The sequence below is a fragment of the Rhinatrema bivittatum genome, chromosome 1 (assembly GCF_901001135.1).
Source record: "Rhinatrema bivittatum chromosome 1, aRhiBiv1.1, whole genome shotgun sequence".
Taxonomy (NCBI): Eukaryota; Metazoa; Chordata; class Amphibia; order Gymnophiona; family Rhinatrematidae; genus Rhinatrema; species Rhinatrema bivittatum.
In genome coordinates this window covers 412,398,898-412,423,138 of record NC_042615.1, presented here as the reverse complement: position 1 = coordinate 412,423,138, position 24,241 = coordinate 412,398,898, and the positions used below count along the sequence as shown (strand labels likewise).

Sequence of the window (24,241 nt, the reverse complement as noted above, 5' to 3'; positions counted from 1 at the left end):
CTCAGACATTTCCTTCACAAAATTTATGAAGGACAAGTCCTCTGGAGGAGAACACTTCCTGCTTTCAGTAGGAGAAGATGGCGATGGTAAATCATCGATGTCTGGAGAAGAATCGTCAGTCCAGGTGTCATAGGGATCAGCACCTGTCCCTCTAGGAACCTGAGAAGGACGGGACGATGGTATTCCTGAAGGTCCTGGTCTAGGTTCTAAAGACATCGAGGGAAGTACTGGAGGCACCGATGAAGGCATTGAGGGCATCGATGGATGGATGGGTTGTGCCGATGGCCGCATCGATGGCTGAGGCATCGGCAGGACTCCCGATGGAGGAAGACGGAAAGGCGTTTCTCCTCCTGATGAAAGAGTAAGTGGAGAAGGCACCGGAGCCATCGGTGATCTGGGATCCATCGGTGGAAAGGCAGCTATAAGCGCTTCCATCTCTGAAAGCAGCGGTGCCAATGCTGCCGGAATGGGATCAGTGGTTGGTTCTGCAACCGGCACCGGTTTTGGCACCAGGGGGAACTTTGAATCTGTGCATCGCCTTATCGATGACCTCCTGAACCATCCGGTCCAGTTCTTCACTGAGACCTGGAGCAATCAGCCCCGGCTACGGAAGGGGAGAATGAAGCAGAGGCATTAAAGGCGGAGTCGCGGCTCCTGATACCTGTCCGGGTAAGGGTTCCCTCGGTGACAGAAAGGGTCGATGCCTTTTCTGAATGAGGTTTCTTCTATGGCGGCTCGGATGATGGCGAAGTCTATTATTTTCCTTCATCGATGGTCAGAGGATTCTGGTGTCGATGCAGATGTTTCTCTCTACAATCCCTTCGGTCCTGAGGGGGAGTAGAGGTAGTCGATGGCCGGGAAGTCGTCGACGCCAGACGGTCACCGGCCGTGTCCAATGCTGGTGCGAAGTGGACGGTGCCTGTTCAGATGATGTCGATGCAATACATGGCGTCGGAGTTTGAGAACGGAAGAGAAGTTCCATTTTCTCCATTCTGGCTTTGCAACCTTTTGGTGTCATTAAGGCACATTTGGTGCAAGTCAGGACAACATTCTCGCACCCGAGGCACATTACACAGACTTTATGAGGGTCTGTTATGGACATAGTGCGAGTACAGTCAGGGCACCGACATAACCCCGATGCCATGGCCTTTGAAAAATTGAGCCACGGTACGGTCGCCGGCCAGTAGGTCGCAAGGGCCAAACTCGACGGGAATCGACCAAAAACGGGTAAAAGACTTACCGGAGTACCGCGGAATCAAAAATTCGAAAGGGGGACCCCTGTAGGGTATGAAAGGTTTTAGTAATTCCGTGAGGAAAATTCCTGTCAGGAATCTCTGTGGAGCTCCTTAACCCGCATGGCTACTGCTGTGTAAAAAAGAAGACTGAAGTGGGACCCCTACTGGCTGCAGGTTTAGTGCCATGCTGGGCATGCCCAGTAGGTGCCAAAGTTCTAGAAACTTTGACAAAAGTGTTCTATGATTGGGCTCCATCCTTTGATGTCACCCATGTGAGGACTACCATCCTGCTTGTCCTGTGAGAATGTTCTTTACAAAAAACTTTTGAATTATCTAGGGGTTCTAGATAAAGATGTTTTTCATCTCTTGTATTCATTTTAACATTAGAGCTTATAGTTCTTACACTGGTGGGTGAATAGTCATTAATGAGAATTAATAATGGTAATAAGTCTTTAAATAATTTGCTCTATTATTCTTATCAAATGTCACTAAACCTTTGCTAGTCCCTTTAAATCGACAACAATGGTACATTCTCTGGTCTTATTTTACATTTGGAAAAATCAAAAGCCAAAAACATTTGGACTAATTTTCTATCAAAGTGAGTGGAAGACATTAAGTAACTGGGATTAACGATTCATAAAAAGCTGGAAAAGTGGTATGCCTGCAAATTATACAATATTTTCAAGATTCTGCTAAAATTTGACCAATTGGATGGAATTTTATTTGTATTTGCAGGGTAGAATTACCCTAATTAAGCTCATATATTTTTGACAGATGCTTCTTATTGTTATTGAGAAAAAAAGATATAAACACCATTAAGGGTCAGTACTAGATCTTTAGAGAGGAAGAGAGCAAGTTTACCACTTTGTGTTGATGATGCCTAAAGATGAGAGGAATATGGGATTTCCCAATTTAGATTATATAATGTGTCAGGTCTTAAGATTTTTGGGCGCCTGAATGTTAGAAAAAAGAATTATTCTGATCTTGCTATGGAAGCTCAATCGGTTGCACCTTTATCTTTAAGATTTACCGTATTTTGTATGTAAACATGGATGTGATTCCACAGATCTTTTTCTATTCTGTGTGGATTAAGTCTAGGAGATATGTTTGGTGATTTATTCAAAATATGATGGGACTATCTTTTGATACCTATCATCTTTTGCCTGTGGTCAAAAACCTTTCAATCCTGGGAGGAAACCAAGTTGGTCGAGCATAGCTGTGCTCTGTTCTGATAGCTGCCTTCCTATTCTTCAAGATTTTTGTCTACATTATTACTTCTTTCTAATGGGAAAATGGAAAAAGAAGATTCATACCTTTCTGGTGGCTTTGGCCACACCACTGCTGACAGGCTCATCCTCAGACCACAAGCGCTGGACACCCCCCTCCCCTGTACCCTTCCAGTGGAATATCGCTAGGCTTCACAATTGTGTACATGGCCAGTGGATGGAAAAAAGCCTGCTGGACCTTCGACGTGGGTAGATATCATAAGCCCGACTTGGATGATAGCAATAGTTTTCCTGGACTATCAGCCAACTACTGTGGAAGGGGAGTTTTCACCTAAGAAGTGGAATATAGATGGAGGTTTTGCCCAAGCAGATGATCAAGGAAAAAAATAAATGGATTATTGGTGATATCTGGATCCCAGGTATTAAATAAACAACAAATGTTATATAGATTTATTTGCCTAAACCACCAATTATATCTTTGGAACTTGTTTGGGAAGCAATTACCAAATTATCCTTGCAAGTGGGACAGTTTGTACATCAGCATCAGGGTTTAACCTTTTCCCTACAGATTTTCCAAAACAAGATGCATCGGACTCAATAAAACTGAAAGTTGTGAAACTTCATAAACTGTCATAAAAGAATCTGTTGGGACTAACTCCAAAGGTCATTTATTTCTTCAGAATAAGATATGGTTCGGCGAAGGAACATCAGGTTTATAAACTTCCTAAAGAAAAAATGAGTCTCCCTGAGAGAAATGCTGAGGAAATATTTTATGGAAGTAACTTAAATTTCCTAAAAAGCATATTATATTCCATCATTTAAAAAAAGAGCCTCAGGGAGATGATTCATCTGCTCAAGATTCAATAGATGTTCTAAATTTAACAGCCTTTTTGGAGAACTCTAGTGAGGAGGTTACATCATCAACCGTATCAGCAACATAAGTATTTGATTCAGACAGATTATATTTTGAATTTATTTTTGCAATAACAATGTTTCTTTTTTCTATATTTATTTATTTATTTATTTAAAAATGTTTATATGTGTACCCTGAAGGAGAGCAGGTGCAGGGGAGATATGATACAGACCTTCAGATACCTGAAAGGTTTTAAGGATGCCCAATTGACAAATCTCTTCCATTAGCAAGAAATCAGTAGAACTAAGTGTCATGAAATGAAACTCCTGGAGGGCGACTTAGAATCAACGTCAGAAAATATTTCTTCACGGAGAGGACGGTGGATGCCTGGAATGTCCTTCCGGAGGAGGTGGTGAAGACAAAAACAGTGAAAGATTTCAAAGGGGCATGGGATCAACACTATGGATCCCTAAAGGCTAGAGGATGGAAATGAAGAAAAGACTGCATGGGGATAACTTGCTGGTGTGGTGGTTACTACCCTCTAACCAATAAGCCTTCATATGGTTGATGCAACTTCATTATTGCTCTCTGCTTCAACAGCAGGGGGAAAAGAAGAAAAGGGGAATTAGACTCAGACAGCAACCAACAAGGACACTGACTTTGAGGGTCTGGGAAATTGATAAGTATGGGGGTACCTGTATGGCGTGGCAGATGCTACCATAAGCTTGCTGGGTAGACTAGATGGACCATTTGGTCCCTTTCTGCCGTCACATCTATGTTTCTGTGTTACTTACTTTAATAACTTACACAATTTTTGTTGTACAGTCAATTGTCTAAAAACACGAATTAGATACTACACTCACTGAAGATGACATGTAGGCATGTAATTCTTTGGTTTATAGAATCACTAAAAATGTTTTAAGAGAACTGCAATTGAGATTTATGCATAGAAAAATATTTTCTCCCATTTGAGCCTTTTGTTTTGGTATTGCACAATACAGTAAGCATCTGAAGTGTGGAAGTGATAATGCCTCATTGGTGATATCGTTTGTGAGAATGTCTTGAAATACAGAGATTCTGGGGAGATGTTTTACATATTGCTTTACATTTCACTCACACTCACTCTGCCCTTCCCACCCTTCAAAGTGGTCTTGCATGAGGGATTGTGCCCAAATCGGGATGCATAGTGCCAATCTCATATGCAAGGCCACTGTGCTGCAATGTCTTGCGTACTTTTCAGGTGTAGATGACTGCCTCATAGTGGTAAGACATGGGAAGTAAAATCCAAACGTAAGCTCTCTAGGGTGGATACCTAGGGTTGAACAATATACCCTGGCACTGTGGCACAATGGCCTTGCTTGTGAGACTGATGCTGTGCATCCTGACATGGACACAATCTTACATACAAGACCATTTTGGCAAGGCATGCCAAGTGAAAAAGAAGTGTAAGCTCTCTGGGGAAGGCACCTATAGCCAAACAGTTCACACTCTTTTTGTGCTCAAGTCAGGATGCACAATGCCCATGTGGTTACTGTTCAGCCATAGGTGCTCATCCCAGAGTTTACTCTTTCATTTAGCTTGTCCAAATGGCCATGCATGTGAGATTGTGCCCAAGTTGGGATGCACAGCATTAACCTTGCTTGGAAGGCCATTTTGGTCACAATCAGTTTTATTTTTACATCAGTTTTAAGCATTAGTATGGATATTGAGGTTAACTCATAGTTTAGTGTATTTTTTCCATTTAGCATTTTTTTTTTTAAAACTCAAACTTGATTTTCATTCCATTAGTTTACTGCATTCTGCAGGACTGCATGTTTTACAGCATGTTAAGTAAAAAAAAACAAACAAAAAAACCCCAAAAACGTTAAAACTGAACTCCTTTTTAGCATATTGGCTCAAAGTGCGCTTATAATCACAAATACCCACCTGTGGCTCTTCAGTATCCTCAGTGTTGCGCTTACAGAATGTTTGCAACATTGCAGAATAAAGTGAGGTCAGTATGTAAGGTTAGAAAATAAAAAGGTCTTGTGAGGTCTCAAAAATTCACGTCAAGGAGCAGTTCGAAGACATTTTGTTCTAAGCTGAGCTAATACTATTTCCTTTGGCATGTAATTCAATTTTATTTGCATTAAATAATGAAAAGTTTTTTTTAAAGATACTCACATTACGGAAGACCTATGATTGTAAATTGAGGCATTAATGAAATTGCTGAGTTATAAGCACATAAGCTGGACTTATAAGGTCCTTTTTGAATATAATACTCTATTTGCAGTTTGTCATCAAATAACTACGGGGGAGAGTAGTATTGAATTGCTATTGATTTTAAGAAGCATCAATCCTACAGTTTTCTCCAGGACCAATACAGCTACTAAAATTGCATTTACAAATTTGGGTTTAAATGTGGCTTGCAGCTCTCTGAGATTCAGCTTGTTGCTGAAATGTTTCATAAAGTGACAGAAGTTGAATACTAATAATGTAGATAATCATTAGCTCTATAGCAGAAGGATGGAAATCAGATATTTTAAGATCAAGAAGTTTGTATTTCTGGAAGCTATCCAAACAAGCCCCCTGGAGCATTCCCAGACTCTGCAGGGGGCAAATGCTCCACAGTTCACACAGTGATACCCACTGTTCAGTTTGGCAGGCTGAACTAGCTGCATAGGTCAGTATGTTGTCTGGTTGAGTAAGTAGAAGGGAAAAAAAAAATCAAAAGCAAAACTGATTTCCAAGTCAGAGTGGCAGGTAACTTTGAATGCAGAGAAAGCAGAGTTGCTTACCTGTAAAAGGTGTTTTCCCAGGACAGCAGGATGTAGTCCTCACATATGGGTGACATCATTAGGCGGAGCCCTATTACGCAACACTTTTGTCAAAGTTTCTAGAAACTTTGACTGGCACACTGAGCACTCCCAGCATGCCATGATCCCTGTGTCCACAGGGGTCTCCCTTCAGCCTCGTTTGTAGCAAAAATATGTGAGCGAAAAATAAAATAACAAAACTTAAGCGGACCCAACTCCACGGGGTGGTGGGTGGGTTTCGTGAGGGCTACATCCTGTTGTCCTGGGAGAACACCTGTTACACGTAAGCAACTCTGCTTTCTCCCAGGACAAGCAGGATGGTAGTCCTCACATATGGGTGATTTAGCAAGCTACAGGCTGATTCATATTACAACAGGCCAATAGCAGACAACTCGTGCAACAGGCACAATAATTGGGGTGCTATTGGCAATGAGGCAGCCTGAAATCACAGCAGGTGGTTGTGGAAGGAGTTGGGCATTATACTGCAAAAAACATTTTTCAAGACAGATTGTCCAAAGCCAGAGTCTTGACGGCCTTCCTTATCTAAGCAGTAGTGGGCTGCGAATGTGTGAAGAGAGCTGCATGTCGCAGCCTAGCAGATGTCGGCAATTGGTACTGAACGATAGTGTGCTACTGATGTTGCCATGGGCCCTACAAAATGTGCCTTCACTCACCCCTGGAGAGGAAGGCCTGCTTCCTCACAGCAGAATTCGATAGTCTGCTAGCCAGTTGGAGAGAGTTTGACCACTGCAACTCCCAGCTTGTTTTTGTCAAAAGAAACAAAGAGTTGGGTGGATTTACTATGGACTGCAGTGCGGTCTAGACAGAATGCAAGTGCACGCTTACAGTCCAAGGTGTGCAAAAATCTTTTGCCCTGGTGAAAGTGAGGCCTTGGGAAAAGAGTGGAGAGACTATAGACTGAGTAAGGGGAGAGACTGTGTCCACCTCAGGAAGAAATTTAGGGTGAGTACGGAGGACCACTCGATCACGGAGGAACCTAGTGTAGGGTGAGTATGCAACAACGGCTTGTAATTCACTGACACTTTTAGCAGATGTAATGGCTACGGGGGTATGAGAATCATTAAACCCTGTCCTGCTGTAGCTTCACGAGAGCTTTTTGGCTACGAGTGGTATCGGAGGAGACGTATATAGGAGGGCCTTTGTTCCAGGGGCGAGCAAAGGCATCCATGGCTAACACTTTTCATTGCCTCTGTAGGGAGCAGAATCTGTCCAATTTCTGGTTCAATTTGGACGGAAGAGGTCGATGGATGGTTGACCTCAGCGCTAGAAGATTTTGCTTGCCACATATGGGTTCAGAGACCTCTTGTGGGCATGAAGATATAAGAACATAAGAAGAACATAAGAACATGCCATACTGAGTCAGGCCAAGGGTCCATCAAGCCCAGCATCCTGTTTCCAACAGTGGCCAATCCAGGCCATAAGAACCTGGCAAGTACCCAAAAACTAAGACTATTCCATGTTACCATTGCTAGTAATAGCAGTGGCTATTTTCTAAGTCAACTTAATTAATAGCAGGTAATGGACTTCTCCTCCAAGAACTTATCCAATCCTTTTTTAAACACAGCTATACTAACTGCACTAACCACATCCTCTGGCAACAAATTCCAGAGTTTAATTGTGCGTTGAGTAAAAAAGTACTTTCTCCGATTAGTTTTAAATGTGCCACATGCTAACTTCATGGAGTGCCCCCTAGTCTATTATCCGAAAGAGTAAATAACCGATTCACATCTACCCGTTCTAGACCTCTCATGATTTTAAACACCTCTATCTTATCCTCCCCTCAGCCATATCTTCTCCAAGCTGAAAAGTCCTAACCTCTTTAGTCTCTCCTCATAGGGGAGCTGTTCCACTCCCCTTATCATTTTGGTAGCCCTTCTATCGCAATTATATCTTTTTTGAGATGCAGTGACCAGAATTGTACACAGTATTCAAGGTGCGGTCTCACCATGGAGCGATACAGAGGCATTATGACATTTTCCGTTTTATTCACCATCCCCTTTCTAATAATTCCCAACATTGTTTGCTTTTTTGACTGCCGCAGCACCCTGAACAGACAATTTCAATGTGTTATCCACTATGATGCCTAGATCTCTTTCTTGGGTTGTAGCACCTAATATGGAACCTAACATATTGTAACTATAGCATGGGTTATTTTTCCCTATATGCATCACCTTGCACTTATCCACATTAAATTTCATCTGCCATTTTGATGCCCAATTTTCTAGTCTCACAAGGTCTTCCTGCAATTTATCACAATCTGCTTGTGATTTAACTACTCTGAATAATTTTGTATCTGCAAATTTGATTATCTCACTCGTCGTATTTCTTTCCAGATCATTTATAAATATATTGAAAAGCAAGGGTCCCAATACAGATCCCTGAGGCACGCCACTATCGATGGTCTGCTAGTACGTTCAGTATGCCTCTTAGATAAGTGGCCCGGGGATGCATGGAGTGTGCAAGGGCCCAGGCCCAGATCTGCGCGGCTTCCTAGTAGAGCTGATAAGAGCCTGCGCGTCCCTGCTTGTTCGAGTACCACTTTGCCACTATGTTGTCTGTCTGTATCCACACAGTTTTGTGTGACAGGCAGTGTTTGAAGGAATAAAGGGCATAACGTATGGCTCGAAGCTCCAGGAAGTTGATCTGAGAATGTTCGAGTGGAGTCTACACATCTTAGGTCTGGAGGTTGTTAATACGAGCTCCCCAACCCAAGCTGGATGCGACCGTAGCCAAGGTCACCTGAGGAACTGGTTACTGGATCACTGACATGGATCAGGGACAAAAGCGGTTAAATGGATTAGAGACACTGAAATTTTAAAGTCCACTGAGTTTTTCCCATGGCTAGTCTGGCCACCGGAGTGACGTGGACTGTGGAAGCCATGTCGCCCAGCAATGGGAAGAATTGATGGGCTGAGACTATGTTGCATGCGCGTAGAGATGTGGACAGTTTGATAGGAAGTCTGCGCAGTTGTTGGGCAGGAAAGCTTTTTGGACTGTATTGCCCATATCTGCTCTGATGGAGGCAAGGAGATGAGACGGATCCATATGGGATTTATGGTAGTTGATCATAAATCCCAGCAAATTTAGTAGATTTATATAGAAATGACAGCAGAAAAAGACTGATCGGCCCATCCAGTCTGCCCAGCAAGCTCCCACACTTATTTTCCCATACGTATGTTTCACCAACCACCAATTTCAGGGCCCTTGTAGGTAACTGTTCGATTCAAGTTTCCTGTCATCCCCTGCCATTGATGCAGAGAATAATGTTGGAGTTGCATCTAAGGTGAGCAAAAAGGCTTAATGGTTAAGGGTAGTAACCACCGCATCAAGCAAGTTACCCTGATGCTTGTTTACCCAGACTGCACATATCATTGCCTTGTTGGTTGTTGTCTGAATGCAAATCCTCTTTTCCACATTTCCCCTTGCTGTTGAAACAGAGAGCAATGTTGGAGTTGCATTAACCTTGCGAAGGCTTATTGAGTATGGGTAGTAATCACCATGTAGTAGCCTCCACTCCAGTAATCCACCCCCCCCCCCCCCCCCCCTGGCTCTTCACTTCATTCCCATCCTCTAGCCTTTATGGATCCACAGTCGCCCCTTTGAAATCCTTCACAGTTTTAGTCTTCACCACTTCCTCCGGAAGGGCATTCCAGGCATCACCACCCTCTCCCTGAAGAAATACTTCCTGACATTGGTTCTGAGTCTTCCTCCCTGGAGCTTCAAGTTGTGACCCCTAGTTCTACTGATTTTTCTCCCCAATAGGTTTGTTGTTGACCATGGATCATTAAACCTTTCAAATATCTGAAAGTCTGTATCATATCACCCCTGCTCCTTCTCTCTTCCAGGGTATACATATTTAGGTTCTTCAATCTCTCCTCATAAGTCATTTTATGAAGACCATCCACCTTTTCGGTCGCCCTTCTCTGGACCGCCTCCATCCTGTCCCTGTCCCTTTGGAGATACAGTCTCCAGAACTGAGCACAGTACTCTAGGTGAGGCCTCACCAAGGCTCTGTACAAGGGGATTATCAAGTCTTAGAGAATTTAGAGCTCTTTATTTGGATTGACTCCTTATTAGGCAGTCGTCCAGGTAAGGAAACACGTGAATGCTGTTTTTTCGTAGATGAGCGGCAATCACTGCTAGGCATTTGGTGTAATACACAAAGTGTCGAAGCTAGCTCAAATGGCAGAACTTGGTATTGAAAATGCTGTTGACTCACTATGAAGCTTATTGAAGGTCCAGAGAAAAAGAGTCAACCTCCTTGTTTTAGTAAGGGAAGCATGGTGCCGAGAGTCACCATACTGAACTTTTCTTTCTGAAGAAATTTGTTGAGATTTCTGAGGTCAAGGATGGGCAGAGGTCGCCTGTTTTCCTTGGAAGGAGGAAATAGCGGGATTAAAATACTCTGCCTTGCTGTGTCCGGGGAACTGTGTCCCGAGCCCTGGTCCTCAGTAGGATGGACCGTTCTGTTCTCTGGCAAGGTTTCAAAGTCCAGAAGCCTGCCCCAACTGGCGGAGCTGGTGTGATCTGAATATCAGTTGCTGACGCGTACATGCTTTTTGAAGTGGACTGGTTGGTCTCACATGGAAGCTGGATAATACTCGTGAGTGGTAAAAGGTCCTTCTAGAAGCCCTCTTCGCTGGTTTTCTAGCCGAGGATTTGCAAGAAACGTAGAGAGCTGTCGCAGGGGCTTGCAATTGAGGCACTGTCTTGCTGGACCTTCTGCACGAAGAGATGATCTGCGGTGCATGGAAGATCAGTTGTTTATCATGGACTTCGGGCCATAAATCAGAGGCCGTAAGCCAGGTTCATCATCTAGCACCAAGTCCTGTTGCTGGCAACGGGAGGACGTTCTGAAGCAATCACATGTTGTTGGAACTTCATGTTGATGGCAGTGAGGTTCCCTTGGTGTTGTATCAAACATAGCTGGTAAACAGCAATATGTGACACCAACATGGATCCCCGGAAGATTTTACGACCTAGACCCTCCTGAAAACTTCTGGTCCTCTTTAGTGACCAGGTCGAAAGGGATGGTTTCAGATATTTCCTTAAGAAAAGTGGCAAAGGAGATGTCATTTGGAGGGATCGTCTCCACTCTTCTGGTAGAGAAGGCTCCGAGAAGAGGTTTGTTTAGGTCTCGATGGGATCGGTGCCGAAGCGGGATTAGAGTCCCCATCATCCTTCGAGGATCCCGGGATAAGTATAGGGGCCCGTGGAGGCTCAGAAGGACTAGTCGGCGTCAATGATTTAGGCTGTCGTTGGTAGGATACCGATGAGGGCAGCGAGGAGGTGCCGCAATGGTGCGAATACTGATGGCTCCGGTGTTGGTGCCGTATGGGGGCCGGCATCGATTGAGGTTGTAGACTCCGGAAGGCATCGAGGACAGCCTGGTGGACGAGGTCGTCCAGCTCCTCCCTGGAAGTTGATATAAGTAACGCAACTACAGGAGGCGGCAGGCTAAGCATTACTGGCACTTCCACATGGATCTGTGGTGGCTCGGTATCTGGCACCAGTGTCGGTGGGGAACGTCTCGGTGCCTCGGGTGCAGAGGAGCATGGAGACTCTTGTACTTGGGCCCGCATAGCAACTGGCTCGATGGACATAGATGCCAATGCGGTATGCCAATGCGGTATTGGTGCCAGTACTGAACACGGAACCCTGTCGGTGCTCGGCCCTGTCATTCTGCAGCACCGAAGAAGCTACCATCGATGTCCAGGATGGCGTCGGTGACGAATGGTCACCATGGCAGTGATGATGTTTCCCTTGGTGCTTGGCCCGGTCATTCTCCAACACCGAGGAAGATGCCACCAATGGCATGGATGGCGGTAATGGACGGTCGCCATACCTATACTGCTCCTGGCGTTGTTTTTCGCCCAAGGATTACACGGGGGCTCTGGTTGAGATCCCGAAGTATGGAGCATTTTCGTTAGTCGAGGGCACTGAGGCATCGATAGAGGTATGGCGGCGGCCTGGGCGTCGTCGTCGATGGCAGCAGCGACAGACCCGACGGCTGTGTTGACGGCACCAAAGACATTGATGGCGACATCGACGGCATCGATGGTGGCCACCACGGCATCAATGGGAACCGTGGACGTCCCGATCCATCTAGCCCCGATGGACCCGGTGGAAGATCGCAGTAAGGACACCAGTGGGCATCGTGGGGCGGACAGAGTGTGATAAACACAAGGAGAGAAAAAAAAAGAGAGGGCCGTGAACAGTTGGTAACCCGGGGAACAGACTGGAGAACACAGGATAGTTCTCACCGAGCGTCGATGAAAATATACGCGAAGGGAGACTCGAGTAGGGAAATTATTTGTGAAGTAAAACTTCAAGTTTTTCCGTGAGGAAAGGTTCTGAGAAAAAAAATCTCACAGAGCTCCTAAATACGAGACAAACTACAGCGCGGAAAAAAAAAAGAGACTGAAGGGAGACCCCTGTGGACACAGGGATCATGGCATGCTGGGCATGCTCAGTGTGCTAGTCAAAGTTTCTAGAAACTTTGACAAAAGTGTTGCATAATAGGGCTCCGCCTAATGACATCACCCATATGTGAGGACTACCATCCTGCTTGCCCTGGGAGAAAGGTCTTTAGGTAATGTCATGTCTCCTGTTAAGTGCAGAGTAGCTTACTAGATAATTTGCATGACCTCTGCTGCATACAAAAATTTCAGGAAAAATACCTTGTCTTTGCAGGCAGTTTCACAAGGAAGAAGCTGTTTGACTGGAGAACCCATCGCCTTCTCTATAGTGCGGATTGATCTCACTAATTCAGCCAACTCATTTGGCTCCAGAGAAGCCTGGTGATCACTTCCTTTCCAAGTTTTGTTCAAAGTCACATGACGTTCCAGGACCTTTGCACCCATGGCTACAGCAGCTATTGAAATGGCGATACCAGTTTCATGACCAGAATATCCAATGGGAATATCAGGAAATGCAGATTGATAAGTCTTAAAAACAATTAAAAATGCACAGTGAATAACTAGATTATAATCTTTGCTTTTTAAGATTTACACTCATTCATTGTTAATGCAAAACCTGGGCACACCTTTAAAATTAAAGAAATTCACCAAGTATTCTAAATATATGTTGCAAACACATGTATCTACACAAAAAAATTGCATTAAAAAGGGAGACTATACAGTCCAAAGACTAAGGACATTAATATAAATATCACTGGAGAAGTCCTAAAAACAAACAAAAAAAGGTCATTGTCATTAGAACCAATGGGGATAATTTTCAAAATGATTTAGATGCTTATATCTGGATTTTATCATGTAAATACACTTTAGTGGCTTTTGAAAATTGCTATGATATATGCTACTGAAGTGTCAAAACATTTTACACAAGTGCAATTTTAAGGGTGAATTTTCAAAATGTTACATGCATAAAAATTAGCATATATACACGTCATCATACACATGCACATAATTTCATATACACACATTTTCAAAAACGTGCATAGGTGATCTGGGGTATTCCGGGGTGGGGCTAACACTTATGCTCATAGGTTACTATTTTAAAAGGCATTTGTGCATGTACATTTGCCATCTTACTTGCATATTTTACTCCTGCTAATTAGCTGGTATAAGTGATATTAAACACTTATACCAGCTAATTACTGGGTGTACTGACTGGGTGGGAGGGTTGGATGAACTAGGGGCGGCTCAGGCTGAAGAATTAGGAAGATCTCGAAGTCCTGGATGAGGACTGGGTGAACTGGTGGACTAATTAGTAAACTGGTTAAATTCATAAATGTGAATATGATTTACAAATAGCCGATTTACACTGATTTTACTTTACTATTGTTGCGTCTGGTCTTTGACGGCTTCGCCCCGCTTGCTGCACCCCTATCTCGGCTCCTCCCGCTTACCTGGGCAAGATAGCTACAGCAGCATCGTCAAGCCGACCTCTCTGGCATCCCCGGAACGGCTATGGTGCAGCCGTATGCCATTGCTCCTCCCAGGTACCTGCTAGGGTGCGCGCGTGCGCAACCCACGTCTAAGTGCACCCTGTGGTGCGAACCTCGAGGGCGTTCCCTCATCTGACATCACGCCCATCTGGGTATATCTACTTCTCAAGATTGCTAGCTCATTGAGTTGGCAAGGCTCGAGTAGACTTGTCTGTTCCTGTCTGCGCTACTCTGCCGTTTCCCTGCTGCCTGCAGGAAGCTCTCCTTCTGCCCTTCGGGGTTTTACTACTAACTTGGGTACCCGCTCCTCGGGGCCCTCTGTTCTATTTTCAGGTGCCATTCAAGGAACAGGTACTCGCTCCTCGCTACTTCAGTGTCTGTACCTACGCCAACTATCTGGTGGAATCGCATCCATAACAGCTAACACAGAGTGAGTACTCTAATCTCTCATCTGTCTCATCCACAGTAAATCCTTGCTGCGGAACCTCCTGACGTCATCTATAGGAGAAGGGCTCCCTCTGCCGAGGTCCCTGAGACTACAATTCACCACTGCCACCTGGTGGCTACTTCAAGCTGTATGATAAAAGAGTTCAATTCTGGTGTTTTGTGTATCAGAGTCTAGCCCAGTGCTGTGGCTCCTCACGGGGCTCCTCCCCGTTGGCGTGGTCACCTCCACAGCACCCAAGAATCCACTAAAACACACATAACAGATTGCCAACTCCATGGATCCGGTTCAGCTCATGGCGTTGCAGGCCATTCCAGGCCTGGCCCAGCGGATCGCCGAACAGTAGACTGCGCTGGAAGGACTGACTGTGGCATTTAATTTGCTACACAAACAGACAAACTCATCTTCCACATCAGGTAAAGTCTAAACCATCAGAGGTGACGGTCAAGACGACTGTAGCTCTAGCAGCTCCTACCCGCTTCTCGGGAGAAGTATGGAGATGCAGAGACTTCATTCACCAGTGCTGCATGCACTTTGCGTTACAACCTGGACATTTCCCCACAGCTTATGCAAAGACTACATACATCCTATGATACCTAGATGTTCGAGCCCTGTCCTGGGCATCTTCGCTGTGGGAACGTGAGGACTTGATCCTTCACAACATTGAAGGATTCCTTGAACTGTTTAAATCAGTTTTTGATGACCCTGCCCAATATTCTGTTGCAGGATCTTCATTGGTTCACCTTAAGCAAGGGAACAAGACCCTAGCTGACTTCGCTATTGGATTCAAGACACTGGCATCTGAATTATCCTGGGACCCAAGATGCCTGAAGACACTGTTCTTTGAAGGACTGAACACTTGCCTGAAGGATGAACTCTCTGCCAGAGAGATGCCTGAAACCTTGGCTGAAATAGTGAAACTGACAATCAGAATTGACCGCCGGCTTCGAGATAAAGTTCAAGAAACCAAGAGTACCAGGAGGCCCTTTCTGAGTGAAGTCCATGTCAAGACCGCATCCAGGGCTACCCCTACGGTCCCAGCAGCCGGCAAGGAGGAACCGATGCAATTAGGCCGCAGCCACCTGATGTTAAAAGAGAAGAATGCGGAAGAAATTAGGGCTGTGTATGTACTGTGGGACAAGGTGGACAAGCTGGCCATGCTGTCCAAAATTGCCCTATATGTCCGGGAAACAGACAGACCTAAGTCCTGCGGGAGGACTCTTCATAGGTCTCACCACTCCTTCTCCTCCACTCTCTCTTCCTGTATCTCTCATCTGCGGTCCTCTACAGTACCAGACTCTTGCCCTAGACTCAGGGGCAGGAGGCAACTTCATTCTTCAACAATTAGTGAAACATCTACGGATCCCCACTTCCACCTTGTCGCCTCCTCTACTTTCATCCATCCATGGAGAACCCTTGCCAGGAGAAGTAACACTACGTACCGAACCAGTGTGTCTACGTACCAGCTCACTCCATACGGAGACTATCTCCTTCTTTATCTTAGAGAAGGCTATGCACCCCATAGTACTGGGATTACCGTGGTTACAACAGCATATGCCTCAATTCGATTGGGTCACTCTGGAACTGTCAAGTTGGGGTCCAGACTGCCATAAGCGATGCCTGACTGAGGTTAAGTCATTATCTTGTATGCCTACCACCCCAGTAATGCTGGGCTTGCCGCCTCAATACGCATCTTTTCAAGATGTCTTTTCAAAAGAAGCAGCAGATATACTTCCGAATCACAGACCCTATGACTGCGCCATTTGTCTGAATCCGAATACGGAGCCACCCAAGGGCAGAGTGTATCCCTTGTCTGTGGCAGAGAACAAAGCCATGTCTGAATACATTCAGGAGAATCTCAACAAGGGCTTCATTAGATCGTCCAAGTCTCCTGCGGGCGCAGGCTTCTTCTTTGTGGGCAAAAAGGACAGCACATTGTGTCCTTGCATAGATTACAGAGGCCTTAATGAAATAACTATTAAGAATAGTTATCCTCTGCCTCTGATTTCAGAACTTTTTGATTGACTACAAGGAGCCCAGATCTTTTCAAAACTGGATCTGAAAGGAGCATGCAACTTACTGCGCATTAAAGCTGGCGATGAATGGAAGATGGCCTTTAACACTCGAGACGGCCACTTCGAGTACTTTGTGATGCCGTTCGGCCTGTGCAATGCCCCGGCGATCTTTCAAAATTTAATGATCATCATCTTCTGAGACCTCCTCTATAAATGTGTAGTTATCTACTTAGATGACATCTTAATCTTCTCACAAGACATTACCACCCAAGAAGATGTCAAGAGAGTACTACAGAGGCTTCGTGAGAACCATCTCTACGCCAAGCTATCTAAATGTGAATTTCATAAGGAATCAGTGCCTTTCCTAGGCTACATTGTCTCCAAAGAAGGTTTTCAAATGGACCCACAGAAGCTAGAGAACATCAAGAAATGGGCACAACCCACCAGATTAAAGGCTCTCAGACGCTTCTTAGGTTTCACCAACTATTACAGGACTTTCATCAAGAATTACTCCTCACTCACAGTACCACTGACAGCTATGACACGTAAAGATGCCAACGTGGCTAACTGGTCTCCCAAAGCGATTGCTGCATTCCAAAAGCTAAAGGATGCCTTCTCTACCAAGCCATGCCTCAGACATCCAGACCCCTCAAAACCTTTCATCGTAGAGGTCAACGCCTCTGACATTGACATAGTACTAAGTAGTACTAAGTACTAAGTACTAAGCCAGGCTTCCAATTCTGAAGTCCCACATCCTTGCTCGTTTTTCTCCCGTCGCGAGAAATTATGAGTTGGAGACTAGGAACTTCTGGCCATAAAAATGGCATTCGAAGAATAGCGCCCATGGCTCGAAGGAGCACAACATCAAGTAACGGTTTTTACAGACCATAAGAACTAGGAGTATCTCTGCCATGCACGGCGCCTGAACCATAGACAAGCAAGATGGTCGCTGTTTTTCAACAGATTCAACTTCATGCTCAAGTATCGTCCAGGAGACAAGAATATCAGAGCAGACGCTCTTTCACGCTCCTTCCTCTCCGAGGACGTACCCGAAAAGCCGCAACACATCATTGACCCCGAGAAGGTTATATTGGCAGCTACCCATCCGGTACCTGCAGGAAAGATGATCGTACCCAAGAACCTCAGGAAAAAGTTATTGGCTTGGGCCCTCAACTCTAATCACTCAGGACAACCTGGGCAACGAAGGACGTTGTCTAAACTGCAAACCTTTTATTGGTGGCCCACCATGAAGGACACGTTCGCCTATGTCGCTTCCTGCGCTAAACAGAAGACGCTGCCAGGATGTCCATGGGGTCTCCTCCAACCCTTGCTGGTCCCTGAAGAACTGTGGACACATATTGCCACTGACTTTGTGGTAGATTTATCATCATCAGGAGGGAACAACACCATTTGGGTAACCGTTGACAGGTTCTCGAAGATGGCACATTTTGTGGCTCTCCCAGGCTTACCCTCTGCCATGGAGCTCGCCCGATTGTTCATCATGCACTTCTTCCGCCTGCATGGCTTGTCTAAGCATATAGTCTCCGATCGTGGAGTCCAGTTCACAGCTAACTTCTGGAAGGCATTATGCAAGAAGTTCGATATAGCCCTCGACTTCACATCGGCATAACATCCTCAGTCCAACGGCCAAACAGAAAGGATGAACAGGACGCTCAAACAGTTCATTCGTGCCTACATGAACACCCGACAGAATGATTGGCGCGAACTATTGCCATGGGCAGAATTTGCCATAAACACATATCCAGCAACATCCACTGGATCAACACCATTCGAAGTGGTCTATGGACGACTACCATTACTACCACTGCCACTTCTGTTATCAGTGTCATCCCCAGCAGCTCAAACAACTGCTACTGATATTCATCAACTCTGGACTCAGACTAAAATGATGCTTATGAAAGCAAGAAAACAAGCCAAGATGCTCATCACCGCAAGGCTCCAGACTTCAAGCCTGGTGACAAGGTCTGGCTTTCAACAAAACATTTAAGACAAACTTCCTTCAGCTCGATTCACTCCTCGCTACGTTGGACCATTTCCTATTCTCCGACTGGGCAACCTTACCTACAAGTCTGAAGCTACCAGCCACTCTAAAGATCCACAATGCATTCCACGTCTCACTATTAAAATCAGTGATACTCAGTGAATTTTCCAACAAGATACCCGACTCTACTCCGGTAGATGCAGAAGAAGACATCGAATACAAAGTTGACTCAGTTCTCGATGTAAGAAAACGAGGCAGAGTATGGGAATACCTCCTGTCATGGGATGGTTATGGCCCAGAAGACAACTCGTGGACTCCAATGTCCAATACCTTGGATAAGAAGATGCTACAGAATTTCCATCTACATCCGCAGAAACCTAGACCTGGTAGGTCATTGCGTGGATGCCCTTTGAAGGGGGGTACTGTTGTGTACGGTCTTCGACGGCTTCACCCCACTTGTTGCACCCCTATCTCGGCTCCTCCCGCTTACCTGGGCAAGATGGCTACCGCAGCGTCGTCAAGCCGACCTCTCTGGTGTCCCCGGAACGGCTATGGTGCAGCCGTACGCCATTGCTCCTCCCAGGTACCTGCTAGGATGCGCGCGCGCAACCCACGTCTAAGTACGCCCAGTGGCGCGAACCTCTAGGGCGTTCCCTCATCTGATGTCACGCCCATCCGGGTATATCTACTTCTCAAGATTGCTAGCTCATTGAGTTGGCAAAGGCTTGTATAGACTTGTCTGTTCCTGTCTGCGCTACTCTGCCGCTGAAGCTCTCCTCTGCCCTTCGGGGTTTTACTACTAATGGGTACCCGCTCCTCGGGGGCCCTCTGTTCTATTTTCAGGTGCCATTCAGGGAACAGGTACTCACTCCTGGAGGGCCTGCTCTCCCTGTACCAACGACAACTATCTGGTGGAATTGCATCCATAACAGCTAACACCGAGTGAGTTCTCTAATCTCTCATCTGTCTCATCCACAGTAAACCCTTGCTGCGGAACCTCCTGATGTTATCTATAGGAGAAGGGCTCCCTCTGCCAAGGTCCCTGAGACTACAACTCACCACTGCCACCTGGTGGCTACTTCAAGCTGTATAATAAAAGAGTTCAATTCCGGTGTTTTGTGTATTCAGAGTCTAGCCCAGTGCTGTGGCTCCTCCCCGTGGGCGTGGTCACCTCCACAGCATCCAAGGATCCACTAAAACACATGTAACAACAACAACTATCACGTTTAAAATATATGCATATATATTTTTAAAATAGGTAGGAAAAGTATGCACTTTCAGTGCATTGAAATACGTAGTTTCCATTCATTGCTTATATTCACACATAAGCCTACAGATGAGTGCATGTACTGTGGTAAATATGCATATTTTATGATGTGTGGGTTATAAAATATTAGCATAAATCTAATTGTGCCCATATATGCTGCTGTGCGCATTTGTTTGAAAATTATCCATTCTGCGCCTTAACTGGGCTTTTGAAAATTGCTATAACATGTTACTTTTACGCATGTAAAGCCTTTTAAAAATTACCTCCTAAGTTTTGAGGACGCGATTTTCAAAACTATTTTTATGCATATAAATGAGTTATAAAAAATTGCTACTTTTATGACTGCAACTTCTTTGAAATTTCAATTAATTTTCAAAATGTTATATGAATGTATATGGGCTTTTGAAAACTGCTATAATATATATTACTTCAATGGTATATAACTCCTTTTGAAAATTACCCCTAATTTGCAAAAAACAAATGTGTAAGAAAATAGAGAAAAAAAACTGTAGTAAAAAATAAATATAAGTAGAATGAAAAGTGAAAAAGGTGTGCTCATAGTATACATTCAAAGCTTCAACATTTTACAAAACTGTTTTTCTTTGGGGTATAGCCTCCTGTAAAATATGTATACTTAGCTTAGTTGTATGAAAATATTTTCAATTGGCTGACACCAGAATCAGAGAAATCGTGTATAAAAGGATGTCCTGTAAGTTTAGGGGTGCAGGGACCTGTCTGCTACAGGACACTTCCAGTTCCCCTCCTACTTCACGATCCTAAGTTCAGAAAAAAAAGACGTGTTCTCCTCAGAATTAGACTTTTATTTATCAGATTTGGCAGGATTTAGCATTTAGAAGGTAACAATTCCTGCCTCTAACTTCCTGGCCACTAGGCACCAATTTATCCTAAAGAAAATTCTGTTTCAAACATGTCAAACTTTAGCCTGCCTAATGTATTAATACTTATAGCTAACTTACTTATCCTGGTCCCAACTTCAGGCGATTCCCTGTTTACCTCTGAAGTAGGCACTTGCTGGAGGTCTGACGAATTTGGGCAGGGTATGAGGCTTGCTTTTGAGTTTGGTACTGGCAGAGCTGCAGGGCGGGGTCCAAGGAGGAGGCCTTCTTCAGGTCTGGTACTGGCAGAGAAGTTGGGATGTCTGGGGGCTTGCTTCCGGTTCTGGTAATGGCAGAGTTGCCAGGCTGCTCTCGGCTTCTCACTGCCTATTACCATCCAACCCTAAGCAGGGCATCTCCTTTCTCTGGTCTCCTGGCCACACCTAGTCTTCTCCCCTCCTCGACAGCAGGGGGTGCTGGGCTGCTTCAGGTCCGCTCTTCTTTCTCTGCCCCGTCTTATACTTTCCAGCTGATAAATATGCATAAGCTTGTGCATAATGATGAGGTGGGTAGAGGGTCTATGCCGCATTACAGGTCTTTTCCACCTCCCCTTTTCTTTTTTCTTTTTTTTTTTGGGGGGGGGGGGGGGGGGGATACGTATTCCAAGCTGTATGCCTGGGTCAGCGTTTTCTTCATTTCAGAATGTTCCCCCTTCATCCAAGGGTGAGGGTCTCTCTGACTTCTGGACTTCCCTTGACCGGTCCATGACTTATGCTTATGAGTTTAAATTGCTGCACTGTCCCTCTGCCTTGATTTTATTTACACAGCAGCTTACAAACAGGCAGATCTTGATAAATATCCTTCAGTTCTGGTTTAAAGTTCTCATCTAGGCAAAGTTTTTTTTTCTTTAGCTTGTGACAGTATTTTGGCCTGTCAGTATATTTGTTTGCATCTCTCTTTGGCTATTATGATTCATATTTGGTGCTTTCAGTGGTTAAATATGGAATATCTCCCTACAGACCATTCAATGGAAAGAAATAAACTGCTCTGAGAAACTTGACCCACTAAGATCTAAGGTTGCTACCCAACTGGTTATTTTGCTATTACATGTCCTTTTTAAATACAGAGAGTTTCCTCTTAGCCTTCTTCCTTTTGGATCCACAGTGTTGTATCGAAGCTGCTGCATGTTACTGTAAGTTGGTCCCTTCCATTCATATATTTCTACACAGATAAAACATTTTTATATAAAAATGATTTGTGAACAAGTGGGAAATCATGTTTTTGAATGCAACTGTTCCTGGCTTTACTTTGAGTAATATATAACACACACTTTCATGGATGACTAGTGAAAAGAATGGTGGATATTTTGATGTAATATATCCACTGCCCACTGAATGTTATCCACTTTGTTGTACACTTTGAAAGCTGAACAATATAATAAGCTTCAAGCAGTTTATTTCTTTTCATTGAACAGTCATCCTCTTGTACACTTCTTCACTGATTCTGGTGTTAAAAAATGAGCAAAACAAAATGTGGGAGGCAAAGTAACTACAATAAACCAAGTGAAAAATAATAGTGGTACACATAAAAAAATAAATAAGCAAACAGTAAGTACAAGGGCACTGAACATTTTTTACATTTTAATAAATGTTCAGCTGTTTTCTTTAAAGTTTTATTTCATAGCTTTGAAAGTGCCCTTGTACTTATTGTTTATTTATATATTTAAATATATATTTGTATATTTTTTGTGTGTGTAGCACTCTATTGTTTATGAAAAAACTGAACATCTTCATATGTCTTAGTTAAGTATACTTATTTTATAAGTGAAACCCTCAAAACTGTTTTTGAAAAATTTTGAAGCAAAGAAAAGTGGTGTTTTGGTATGCAATGATCACCACCAAGAGAAGAGAGGCCAAAACACCACAATGAAAATTAACCAAAATCAAACAGTGTGTAAGTACAAGGCAGAAATACGTACCTACAGACATTAATTAATACTACTTAATGATGATTAACAGATAAAAATATAAGTAAAACAAATAAAATTATCTAAAAACCAAAAAATAAATACAAATAGTAAATTGTTACACAGAATATTAAAAATTTCAAACTTGGTATAAAGGTTTTTAAAGCAATTTAATACCATCTATTATTTAACAAAATAAAACATCACAAAATCAGATGAATGACGACAAAGTAGACTGGAGAAATTACTTACCTGATAATTTCATTTTCCTCAGTGTAGACAGATGGACTCAGGACCAGTTAAGTTATGCTCCCCTGCCAACAGATGGAGCAAGCTGACATCACAGTATTTATTTATTTATCAAGTTTTATATACCATTGTTCGGTTTCGCCATCACAACGGTTTACAACGTTTTGATGTTTTAACAGAGTTTCCATAAGGTTCCTGTGATTGTTAACATATATATTGTAGGCTTTATAAATGTAGTTTGGATGTCAAACTATACAGTTTAGGTTATGTGTTATATTATGTGCTTGCATTGGCTTCACATGTTTGCATAGGGTCAGGAGTGATGTTTGAGAGTCACTGGGTGAGTTGGTAGGCTTTGGTAAACATCCAGGTTTTTAGTTCTTTTTTTGAAGGTTTTTAAGTTTTGTTGTGTTCTAAGTTCAATTGGGAGGGTGTTCCAGAGTTTGGGGCTTCCTAGGGATATGGCTCTCTTCCAAGTTGAGGTGAGTTGTTTGGAACGAGCAGGTGGAATCTTTAATAGACCTTTATTAGCTGAGCGGAGGTTTCTGTTTGGAGAGTGCAGTTTTATGGATTTACTTAGCCAGTTTGTTTGTTTTTCGTGTATTATTTTGTGTAATATGGATAGTATTTTGTATTCTATCCTAAATTTTATTGGGAGCCAGTGTAGTGAGATATATATATATATATCTATAGATATAGATATATATATATAATCCTGCAGTGATCCCTGCCTGCCAGTATTCTCTTCAAAAGCAACTGTTATGCTCCTGCCCACAAGAAGCGTGTGCAGGTTCTTACCTCTCACAGCCACAGCCAGCCGGGCTGCTGACGCTGCTTCTTTCTCCTTGAATCAGCTGGGGCCGTTCCCACAGCTCTTGCCATGCGGTCTGCTCCTCGGCTGCTGCTGCGATCCCGGGACCTTCAGCGAGCAGGCCGTCTCTCCCAGTGCCTGCTTTAGCCCGGGTCCTTGCCCAGCAGGGAAGCCGTCCCTGCCGGTGCCTGCAGTCTCTCACAGTTCCCTGCAGCCAGCACTTCTCTCTGCCGGTGCCTACAGCTCTCTACTCTCCCTGCAGTCTTACCTCTCCTCCTGGGGCTGTCCTCACGGCATGGAGCCGTTCCTGCAGTCAGCCCTTCCCCCGCTCTCTCTGCTTCTGTCCGTGCAGCTGGGAGCTGCTCCAGTGACCTGCCTTCACCCAGCTCCAGTCCAGGGCTGCTCCGCGGCTTCCTTGGGCCCTCCACGTGGCTGAGGACGCCACTAGCTTCCAGCTCTTCTCTCCAGCCTCCTAGGGTGCGAGCGCGCGCCTCTCTGCTTCTCTTCAAGGGCCAGCCAGGTGTGGCCCCCTGCTGACCCCTCCCTGGGCGTTGTCCACTTCAGCTCTACTAAAGGGCTCAGCTTTCATTGTGTCTTTGCCTTCGCAAGGA

At 44.3% G+C, this 24,241-nt stretch overlaps 1 protein-coding gene across 1 annotated transcript in view; it reads right to left on the bottom strand.

Annotated features, from left to right (window-relative positions):
• Window positions 1-24,241, bottom strand: part of LOC115092073 (sialic acid synthase-like) — a 221,561-nt gene that overhangs the window by 34,888 nt on the left and 162,432 nt on the right. The window contains exon 5 of the mRNA XM_029602571.1: window positions 12,811-13,077. Coding sequence (XP_029458431.1) covers window positions 12,811-13,077 — 267 coding nt within the window. The remainder of the gene's footprint in view (window positions 1-12,810; window positions 13,078-24,241) is intronic.